Source organism: Tripterygium wilfordii, chromosome 14 (genome assembly GCF_013401445.1).
Source record: "Tripterygium wilfordii isolate XIE 37 chromosome 14, ASM1340144v1, whole genome shotgun sequence".
Taxonomy (NCBI): domain Eukaryota; kingdom Viridiplantae; phylum Streptophyta; class Magnoliopsida; order Celastrales; family Celastraceae; genus Tripterygium; species Tripterygium wilfordii.
In genome coordinates, this window is record NC_052245.1 from 4,311,666 (window position 1) to 4,323,969 (window position 12,304).

At 37.2% G+C, this 12,304-nt stretch overlaps 1 protein-coding gene across 1 annotated transcript; it reads right to left on the reverse strand.

Moving 5' to 3' along the window:
• Positions 1-1,296: 1,296 nt before the first annotated feature.
• On the reverse strand, positions 1,297-3,092 carry LOC120015277 (peroxidase 4-like). Its single transcript, XM_038867625.1, has 4 exons — positions 2,795-3,092; positions 2,460-2,651; positions 2,154-2,319; positions 1,297-1,875 (listed from the first exon to the last, which is right to left on the reverse strand). Exons 1-4 carry the CDS (start codon positions 3,017-3,019, stop codon positions 1,484-1,486), a joined length of 975 nt encoding a protein of 324 aa, XP_038723553.1. The 5' UTR covers positions 3,020-3,092; the 3' UTR covers positions 1,297-1,483.
• Between the last annotated feature and the right edge of the window lie 9,212 nt (positions 3,093-12,304).

A 12,304-nucleotide genomic window follows, 5' to 3' on the forward strand; every position in this document is an offset into this window, starting at 1 on the left:
ATTAATGGAAAAGGATGGGACAACTTCACCATAAATACAAGCTAAAATACTAATCAAGTTCGTTTTTTTTTTTTTAAATAATCATGTTTGAACTTTTTATTAAACAATGAGTAGTTTAGACTGTTTAGTGGCTGTGAATTTGATAGTGTTATGTCAAAGTGGGTGGTGATAGGGAGGGGAAAAGGAAGTGCATATATGAATAATGTGTCTCTTCAGAAGGAATTTAATTAATCAATTAATTAATAATTTTGCTTAAATTTGAAGGAAATAGCAGTACCCATTTCTTGTTTGACCCGTATTCTGAGGCTAACAAGTCGCCCTGTTGTTTTCTGGCACCCAAATCCATATAACCCACCCACATGCGTGTGTGACTCCTAAGGACCCTAGACTATATATATATATATATCAATGGATCATGCATGGTAAAACCCTGGTCTTGGATCTCTATAAAGCTGGTCTAGCTCTTACTCAACAATGTGTCAACAGTTTATACCTAACAAACATTCGTTTCAATTTCTTAAAAGGTCTCTTGTTCATGAACTTAAGGCTCTTCTGTAACTATCGTTTCAGTATATATATATATATATATATATATATGAGTCTTCCTTTTTCAGTTGGGTACTAGTGATCCCTAGTTATGCAAATGATCAATAGTGCATGTATGCTAGGTCAAAAGTTAGTAGTGTAACAGTACCCAAATTAAAATTGTTTTGGTTTCTGTTCGACTTTATATACACTGACCATTTGGGTTAGGTCATTTTGTTCCCTCCAATTAGTCAATATTTCAATGTTTTCAGAAGGCATGGGCGTCCAAGCGAGAGTGGTTAGCCTAGGCATGGGCCGCATGGCAGACCGATCCACATAAATGGGCCAACAGATAGACTGGGCGTGGAAAATTGGGTCCAACTCATCTGTCACTCCTATTTCTGTTTGAACTTTGAACTTTGAAGTTAACCCAGCAATGAATTGAGTAGCCCGACAAAGGTATCTTGGGCTTACATGGATGGCCCAGGGTTTTATCCAATCACAAAAATGGATTGACAGGGTCGATTGTTGCGGCCATAAAGCTCATATGGGCAAATTACGTCTAACCCCAATAATTAGGGGCTCAGCAATTTATTTAGAATAAGAGATTGTTCAATTTTAATTCAATGATTTGAGAGGTGTGTTATATTATGCCACACTTTTTTTTTTCCATATTTAGATGTGAATTATATACTTTAAAGAATTGTAAAGCCCGAAATTCGACCCCAAAGGCCGGGTAGACTGTCAGTTTCTACTCTAGAACAAAAGGTCTTTAAAAAAAGCTTTGCCTATTATTATAGAATAAAATTGAAAATTACCAAACAAACCTGACTCGATGACTCTAATAGAAAATGGTTACATAACATGGTCATCCCATGAAATAACCATACACAAATTGGAAAAACTTGACACAACTTTTTATTCAAAACTCCACACATAGCCAAAACAGCCTTTTAATTTAATTGGCCCTCCTACAATTCTTTCTGATTTCTCCATTTGATCCAGTGAGTGGACTAATATCTCCCATCTTGATCATGCCAGCAACAAAATCAGAATTGAACGTCTTTTCATCGTTGCTGTACGTTCGGACAATCGAGTCGGTTGATCCACCGTTGAACAATTGCTGGTCGGAATGAAGCAACCCTCTCCTGTTGATGAGGTTCTTGTAGTAGTTGTTCTCAAAAGATGTAGGAGTCTGAAGATCAAGAGGTGCCAAGTTGTTGTCCCCGGAACCTGCTGTTCTAGGGCAGTTCGATCTCCTGGTTTGTGCAAAGGAAGCGTCTATGGTGGTCTCGTTATAGATACGAGCCCTAAATGATGTGCACCTTGCTTGTCCAATTGTGTGAGATCCTAATTCATATGAACATATATGCTACGTTTAGTTATCTCAAAAATGTCATGAATTAGTACCCAAAATGTTATAATTGGCCAAAATGATTTAAGATCCCAACAGTTGATATCTCAATTATCTCATTTGTTGAGTTGGACGCACATGATCTAAGTGAATTTGTGGGCTCCATATGTCCCACATAATATATATAAAATTTTGTGCGTACAATTCGACAACTGAGATAATTGAGATATCAATTGTTGGAATCCCTATCATTATTATATAATTGTACACTAACCGGACAAAGCAACCATGTCTCTTGTGGAAAGGCCGACAGAATTGAAGCTGTTGATGAGTTGGTTTAGGTTAGAAGTTGGTGGTGGAATGCTATTATTGGCCGCTGATTGGCTTGCAGTTCTAGAATCTCTTCTTCCAAGTTTCACATTCCAAGTAGGCCCCCCAAGCTACAATAGTTCAAACATTTAGCACCACATAATTTTTTAATGGGACTATTTGATACATATCTTAATTAATTATATATATATATAATATATATATATATAGAGAGAGAGAGAATGGTAAGTAAGGTTGGAAAATGACTTACAATTCCAACCGAGTCTCGAGCAGCAATGGCAAGTATGTCAGCACAAGACACAACTCCAGAACAAACATTCTCAACTGCAGATTTTATGTTGTCGACTACGTCGAATCCTCTAGCCGAATTTCTGTTCGGGACAGCATTTTTCTCTCCGGTGAAGGAAGATGTGTCGTCTAATAGTACCGAACCATCACATCCCTATCATCAGTATTAACAAAACCAAATTAACAATAATTAATTATAAAATAATCAACCTCATTTAGTCCACCAATCTTGACCGTCACGCGTTAGTATAGTCATTTTAGGATATATATATATATACATATATATTTGTTACGTACATTAACAAAGCAGTCGTGGAAGAACAAGCGGAGGAGGGAGGCACCCATTCGCGCCTCGTTCTGAATGGCGGATTGCACGGTGGACTTGACGGTGGCGAAGAGTCTAGGGCAAGATTTGGAGTAAAAATTGGTTGAAAGTTGAGCATTGGTGCCCCCCATGAAGAGAACAATAATTAGGAAGGCCAAAGTCACAACATTAGCCTTGAGAAATGAAGAAAAAGCCATAATTAATCCTAGCTTACTAGAGAATACAATCGCCAGGAAAGGAAAATAGTGCTTGTGATTGGTTTGAAAACTGTGGAACACTAGACAGGGTTTATATAGAGCCCTTCTAAAGGTATGACTAAAGCCTGGGGAGGGTCGGCAGGTGACCTAACACGTAGACTATTGCGAGTGCATGGGACTATGGGGTGTCTCTCAATATGTGTCATCAAGTACAATGACATTTAACGAGGACTTTATTGGTTGATTAGTTGATAAGAAAGTAATAAATAAATGAATTGACTTCTTGCATTCTATATGCGGTGCATGGCAATTTGTCAAGGGGTCGTTTTCTTTCTGTTTGTGACAAATTTGTCAATCAAATTAAAGGGTCCGTGAAACAAATTAATCTTAATGATTTGGTAAACCCTAATTGGCCAATTAGATAAAGAGATTGTGGGAAAGGAGACGGATTTTTTGACTTTCTCCAACTAGCTATTTATAAAAGAAGAGAAGAAATTAATAAAACATGAAGCGATTGACTTCTACTCCAAAAGTAAAAGATGTGTGGGGAATTCTGTTTTGCTTTTGTTCTACTCCATATGGCTTCTACTTGTGGCATGCACGCAACATGCTTCTTCTAATCATAAAAGTCTCTAAAACAAAGCAACAAACCCACCACTTTATTCGAACTTTCCGACACACCGACACAGCATATGTACGCGTCTTCCACCTTTATATAAAACTCAAAAAATGAATATACACCTATATAATATACAAACCATAAATTTGTATGGTGTTGTTTTTAAGTTTAAAAAAACAAAAACAAGAGTTATGCATGCAACATATTTCAAAGTCAAGGTTGAGAAAAATATTTGAATGGATAGACAGGATATTTGGTTCATAATTGTGTGAGGTGAGCATGAATGTAAGAATAATAATAGTACAATGTCTATAGTATCATTTTTTTTTCTTTTTAGAAAGTAAAATAATATTTTATAACAAGTGTAAAAAAGTATTTTACACATCAAAACTCATTATCCTTTGTGGAGAATAGTCATTCTCACCATTTTGGTGAGCTTGGTTATTCTCCACAAGGGAGAATAGAGGGTGGAATGAGTTTGAGATCCCACCCTCTAAAACTCAATCAAATAGGAGAATATCTAATCTCACCCTCATTTCCTCTCAAAACACCAACCAAATATCCCGCAAAGTCGTTGATTAACTAACTAACATGTTTGACTGTTTCTCAAAGACTCAAGTTCTTCAAGCCCAGCAAGTTGACATTAAGATTGAAGAGGCTATCATTGCACATATCCAGCAAAGGCTCAATGAATTCATAGAGACAAATATGGGAAGTCAAATCATTGGATTAGGGGAGGAGATCGTGGTGGAAGACCAGCATATTTGACCATGGAATTGATGGAGGCGGAAGATTAGCAACTGTCAGAATAAGGTGCTTACTTCCAGCACTACAATAGGGACGTATTGAAGTCTTATTTTACTATTTAAGTCTTGTTTTAGGATGGGATGATTACCTTATTTTGATTTGAAGAGATTATGTATTGTGTAATAGGAGAGATTCGTAGGAGTGATTCCATTATTCTTGAGAGTGATTCTCATATTGCCTTTCTAGTATCAAGATATCCTTACTAAATAAATTGTCACATTCCAATTTATGAATCCGTTTGCATCATACCCTGCATGTACATGTTGAATACTTCACGTTAATCACAAATTGCTCTGATATGCATGTAACATATATATTAATGACAATGTTAGTATATACTCGAAACATTGAATGTCCTGCGTCACCAGATCATTGTGAACTCCATTTTGTTCTCTTCTTTGTCTCCTCCTTCAGCTTTGAATGCACTCTAGGAACAACTCTTGTCCAACACCTTTGCATCGTCTCGATCTCTAATCCTGACATGTTTTGCCATTGCTTCATCCTACAAATCCTCTAGCACGGATATGATAGACTTGCTTCGAAATGGCAAAATCTTCGCATTAAAGCTCTCGGACATATTAAAACAATGAGGTATGAAAACATATTTATAGTTAGTTAAAATAATGAAATTGAGGTTAAAACACTGAACAAGAGTGTTTTATCTATTCATCAAGTAATTCAATTGTTTTTTAAAACAATAAATTAGGCGAAAACTGAGACGAAATTCGTTATTCCATTTATTTAATCAATAGAATAGTGTTGTTCCATTGATTTAATCAATAAAATAGGTTATTCCATTGATTTAAGTCAATAGATTTGACAATGAAAATACTGCAAAAGAGGATAACCAGAAACTACAAAAGATCAAAAAAGTAGTACACAACAATCGAATCGAATCTTGCTCAACACTAAATGGAATTATAAAAATTAAGATATATATTCTTTTGCCCTTTCCAAAACCAATAGATTTAGCCACTCTTCCCCAGTTCCAAAGAAATGCATGTATGGGAGCATCTTAATCCATATGAATGCATAGTGATCGAAAATGAAAAATAAATGAAAAAATAAATAAAGATACATGTAAAAAGAAGAAAATCATAGAGTAAGAAACGAATTATTTCATGGCCACACATAGTTAGAGGTAGCAAAACACAAACAAAAATCCACTACCGTCGCAAGAATGGGGCGATTACGAATAGATAAATATAAAGAACCTTATCATTGAAAACATGGATTGATTTGAAGCTCCTGAGGACGTGATCTTGAAGAACAGGTTTCATCTGAAACTCAGCTTCCATATGATCACAAAATTCAGCGATCTCCTTCTTGGCGTCTTCCTTCGTTCCGATCTGATGGTCGGAGATAGCAATCTTAGTTCTGATCTGATGGACGGCAGTAAGTCGGCGACAGTGGTGCTCTGATAATCTCTTCAGTTTTTTCCGAAATCACGGTGGAAGTCAGCAACAGTGGTGATACTGATTGTCGTATTTGCAGTAGTTGTGTTCATGTACGTGGTGTTTCTTGATGCCCATGTTTGGCGTTAAACATAAGGCCACCAAAGGCTGCGATGATGCTACAAACAACGACCTGTGAGTCTGTGACGTGAGAGCAAGTTATGTGAAGAAGATCATGAACTAATATATTAACCAGGGAACTTTGAAGTGTTTGTTATTTACTTACCATACAATATGTATATATGTATATCTATATGTATTTTGGATGACAATCTTGTACAGTTGTACCACTGCTACTCGAGAAGGATTTAGTTTTATGCAATATTATTTTTGCAATAATTTTCAGAATGGAATTATACAATTAATTATGAGATTTAACTTGTTCTGTAATATTCTATTTAAATGCGTATTATTCGATCTAAAAATTTATATAACTTTGAAGAATTAGTTATGTACTTTTATATATCTTTAAAGTCTTGGTTATCACAATCTTTTTGGATACATTCTATGATATCTGAAAAAATTGCAAATTTAGGAGGAAAAAAATATTTTGTTGGTTAGTATTCCAAGTTAAATCCTATTATCCAATATATCTTTGATTTAAAATATTTCAATGTTGATTAAGGGAATAACTAAACAAATTAACTAATTACCGACGAGAGATGGCTCGGTTGACAATCGACTAGGTTAGGCATATGTGTGCCTAAGATTCGATAGAGAAGCATATTTCTTAGTGATATTGCAAAAACAAAATAATTAATTAATACTTTGGAGGGGAAAAAGTGAAGTGTATTTTAGTTTTATATATAGTACAGATTTTCAGGTTCCATATTTCAAAAAAAAAAACTGTTTTTGGGTAGACAGTCCCTTTTCGCACAATTTGTTCTGTAACGTTTGGTAATCTATCGAGTCTATGTAATAACCTACAAACCACTTAAAAAATAAAGTATGTAAAAAAATTTATGTATGGAAATACGGGATTCAAACCCTGGTTCAAGAAAATGAGTACAAGAATCTTTACTACTATGTCACACCATCATTGGTCAGTCATAATCTTATTAGATGGGGACTATTTGCACTCCACGTTTTCTTATTTACACCCCATTTCCCCCAAAATCCAAACGCGCCTCTGCACCACCACTCCCAAAACTCTTCTTCGTTAATGGCAACATCGCTTCCCCATTAATAGCAGTATGCTCATGTCTCTGAGCCCGATTTCAAAGTCTGTAACCTTTATCGATAGCTCACGGTTTGAGATCGGACGTCGAAGCCTCTCACACTCACACCTCCGCTTGCACTTTACGAAATGACCGATAGATGGGGTCTCGTGCATTGGACTAGCCGATGCACTGTAGAAAAACCCACCACCACTGAAGGGACCGGACCCGAGTCCATGAACATGACCAGGGCTTGATCGAGCACTGACATAAGGAGTGGAGCAAGTACTGTCAATGTATTGCTCAGGGACGGAGTGGGTTCTGCCATTTTTAGGGTTTCCAAGGTCTTGGGTTGAGGTTTGGTTGGTTGGAGTTTAGAGCTCCATGCTTTTCTGTGCACAAAATGATCGATGGTGAAGAAGAAAATGCCAGTGAGGGGACAAATGGGGTAAGGGCGTGTTTGGTGATTTTTGAAAAATAGGGTGTGTATGGAAATACGTGAAGTGTAAATAGTCCCCACCATCCTATTATCACTATGTTTATCAATTTGGATTGATGTTTATAGGTTAGACCAAGTTTTACATTGGTTATTGACCTACTCCAACCCTCCTCCTTTATCCGAGCTTGGGACCGGCTACATACGTAGGCGGAGTTACAATTTTTTTTCCAAACCAAAAAAAAAGAAAATAAAAAATTCTGCCTTTACAAACAAAAAAGAAGAAAATAAAAAATACTGTTTTTACTCTTTGAATGAGGAAACCCAAGTGGAACCCTACAACCTGTGGTGGCCTACTTCAACCAAGAGAGTATGCAGTGTTCGTGGAAGCTGGCGGCGGCAGATCGGACATGTAGTGGTGGCTTTCTTCTTCTACCAAGAGAGTTTGCAGACTTCGTGGATGCTGGCGGCGGCAGATGGGACATGTGGCGGCGTTCTTCAACCAAGAAAGTATGCAGTGTTCATGGAACACGTGGCGACAAGGTAGTTGAATTAGCTCCATTGCGGCGGCGGAGTAGGCTTCCAAACAAACGGGACAAGAACCATGATCATCCATCTGCTGTTGGCTCATCCTCTTAACGTAGACACTGCTGGCAGCCTCCACTTGTGCGAAGATGTAAGCCCCATCCCCAGTCCAATTCAACGTTGACAAATAATTAGAGGAGTCGGGAGAAGAAAACAAACCCCGTGCATAGAATGCAATATCTTCGGCCAACACATCCAAATCATTTTGCGCTAAGAGATTATTGACGAATGGATTGTCATAGAGAATAGGTCTGAGCAGGTACAGTTCGGTGAGCTCTTGGAGTGAGAGTTGGGGGAGATAAGATTGGTGGGTCTCTAATTCGTGTTCGAGGAGGACTTCACCATCAGCAAAATTCAACGTAAGTCGTTTCTCTATCAGCTCAATTTCAAGCGTGGCTCTTCCCGTGACAGGGTATTCTGCTATTCTCGTGCCGGCACGGGTATTCTGTTATTCTCGTGCCTTCCAATGCTGTTAATCTTGGTCGGCACGGGTATTCTGCTATTCTGCTATTCTCGTGCCTTCCAATGCTGTTAATCTTGGTATCATGGATTCTTCATAAATTTCTTCGGGATCCATTGAGAATTGAGAATGAATTATATATATATATATATATATATATATATATATACACGGCTACTTCTCCTAAGAATATTAGAAGAGGGTTTCCCTATTCCTCTGGGAGAAGTAGCTAATAAGCCACAAAGAGTTCGAGTTCGATCCTAGTTTTGCTGGAACATGTTTTAATAATAAGTTCTTATTAGTTTACAAGACACGAACAATAATTAATTAATATTTTAATTATGTATTCATAATCCATGTAGGATAAAGAAGGCTAGTGCAGGGTTTGAATAAATCCTTACAGCAATGCCTTGTTCTTTTGATATACTGAAAAAAAAAAACAACATATTTTTCTTTTAACTATTGATTCGTTAAGGGTAATTTCGTAATTCAGTTGGTTCGGAGGCATGTGAATTTGACATCTAATGGACAGGTGACAATTTCTCCGGGTTCTTAGAGCCTCCACAGTGGATGTGCTAAATCACACTTGATACCCCACTTTTTGGAAAAGTTTAGTACTAGAGTCCCCCAATGAGTTATTTTTGCATACTTGAAAATAAGTGGTGTACGTTGGTAATTTTAAGAAAACTTGAGAGATGAAGAATACTGTAGTTTGTGTACAGTAATATCAAAAGCCACTCAAAAAGTGCCACATGTCATATGTTAAATAATGACCTTCGTTGAATAACTAAAAAGTAAATCTTTGATAAACTAAAGTAAAGGAAAAGAATGTTTCAAGAGTATAATATGGCATCGTATTCAATTGTTTTGAAACATTTACATTCACAGTTTTGAACATAGAATAATGTTCCTAGATCTTAATTATATATCTTAGAAATTTAGTCGTGGAACAACTAAGTATCGTCTAATTACAATATCTTACCGGTAGGATACATAAGTATCCTATCACTAGGATACATATTGTATCCTACCGATAGGATACAACTGTAAAATTTTACAGTTGATCAAATACAAAATTTCTATTATTATATAGCAAGCTAGATAGGAGGCAAAAGATGGAGGGAATTGGAGGTTGGCGGTTGGTAGTATATGTATTTTGTAGCACTTGAGATGACAACCATTGTGGGTGTATGGTATACTCCACACTTGAAAACACAAATGTTGCACAAATTTTGAGGTGTTTAGAGTGCTGGATCATGTTGTACCACTGTGGACGCTCTAAGGCATTTGAATTGTACACATGGTGGACAAGAGTTTTGGCATGAGACCCGCAATTGCTCTTCACGGGGCCCCTGCAGTTTCTTTGTGCTGCAGCACTGCTTATCCCTAACAAATTCAGTCATAATCAGTTATAACATGTAATTTGACAACGTAATAACGAAAGTCAATGTAATTAGATAACGTAATAATGAAATTTAATGTAATTATATATTGAAAAATATAATTAGATAATGTTATATTATTATGGTCAGTTATGAAAGAAATTGTTAGAGATATATAGAATTTTCGTTCTTTGTGGGCTTCATCGACTCTTGAGGAGCCGTGTGAATGGAGAAAGGAGAGACGTGAAGGCAGATGGCATTCCCCTAATTAAAGAAGCTAGTATTTACACATGATTATTAATTACAAACACGTTTAATTTATTTATTTAGACAGATGAACTACAAGCTCGTAATGAGGGACATGATCTTGCTCAATACTAATTGTTAAATGTGGATTTTTTTTTTACGAACATTAAAGATATTAATTCCTTTGCATATTCTCGTTCTTTATATCCATCTCCAACCTGGAACCATGATCCCATAGATAATATTGAGAAAATGGAGACAAAATAATAATGAAGGAAATTTTATTGATTCTTGCATTATTTTACACGTTAAACACAAGTCATCTTATATGGACTCCAACCTCCACAACCTTAGCCTTGTACAGGACTCTTGACTCTTATCTCATGTGATAGAGTTTGTTCAACAATCACGGTAGTCTTTGAACTACCCAAAGATGTGAATAACGGAAGGGATTGTTGTCTGTTAGCAGAAGATAATAAGAGCAACTTCAGGAAATCTTCAGTTGTGATGATAAGCACAAAACCCTTGGATGTCTTTGTCTTGAACAAGCCTCACCTAACCAGCCGGTTACTCAACATACTCCAAACTAACCTTTCCTTATCTCTCCATATAGTTGACGTCCAACATGCTTGATTTGATCATGTGAGGATACACCTTATCTCTCCATGTAACCTCCTTATCTCTCCAGAGAAACTTCTCACAAGATTGGCATTGAATTTGGTCATCTGACTTGTTGTCTTTTGCCATCAGCCTTGAGTTTTGTTTTGTAGACCAATTTAGAACCTATCACATGCATATGTGGTGTGCGGGGAACCAGTTTCCAGGTTTCATTAGCATGAAGAGCTTCGAGCTCATCTAGCATTGCTTGTGTCCATCCAATGTGTGATAGTGCCGTGCGGACCGTCTTGGGTTCTTGTGGGTCGACAACAGGACAAACAGCGGCTAAAGCATACCGAGGATTTAGGTTTACTATACCAGCCTTGCCGCGAGTCATCATAGGATGAAAGCTCTCCGCACCTTGTCTCGTTGTGGTCGTGCCACCTAAGGCAATGTCCTGCATGGTAGTAGAATCATCATTAGATGTAGTAGAAATGTGTAAACCGGATGAAGGGAGAGAAGTCTCCATGTAACCTCCTTATCTCTCCAGAGAAACTTCTCACAAGATTGGCATTGAATTTGGTCATCTAACTTGTTGTCTTTTCCCATGCTTCGTGCTAGGCCGATGGCTACTGATATGAGATGATTTGAGATAGGAGTTGGCTTCATAAACTCCTCGTTGATGATCTTCCACTGATTTGCAATCATCTTAATTTTCAAAATTCTCAACTAACAGCAGTACTACCTATAGTAAACACATAGCTTGTAGTACTCTTGTTATAATCTATGTCACCACCCATGTCTGGATCAACAAAACCTTGTAACTGTACTTTTTCAACCCCGAAACATTGGGCCGTACTGGTTGTACAATGAACATACCTCAATATCCACTTCACCGCCTCCCAATGTTGTTTTCCAAGATTATTTATGTATCGGCTAACTACTTCCACTACATGTGTAATATCAGGACTAGTACATACCATAATATACATAAAACTCCCAATGGCTGAAGCATAAGACACCTTCTCCATGTATATCTTCTCTTCCTCGGTCTTAGACGCAAGCTCCTTGGATAGTTTAAAGTGAGGCGCTAAAGATGTGCTAAAGGACTTAGAATCTTTCAGGTTGAACCTCTTCAATACCTTTTTAACATACTCTTTTTGCGTAAGTATCAAAGTACCACTTGCTATGTCTCTAACAATCCTCATCCCTAGGATTTGCTTTGCTTCTCCTAGATCCTTCATCGAGAACTTGTTTGACAACAACTTCTTCAGCTTTTTATTCTCACTCAAATCAGCCCCTATCACCAACATATCATCCACATAAAGTAGAAGTAAGATGTAAGAATTGTCAAACCTTTTGAAATAATAGTAGTGATCTACATGGCATCTTGTGTAGCCACACTCGAACATTTATGAGTCAAACTTCTTGTTCTACTGCCTTGGGGCTTGTTTCAAGCCAAGGCTCCTATCCAGTTTGCATACCAAATCCTCGTTTCCTAGTGCTAAAGATTTCAAACTTCTTTCATCAGATTTCAAACTT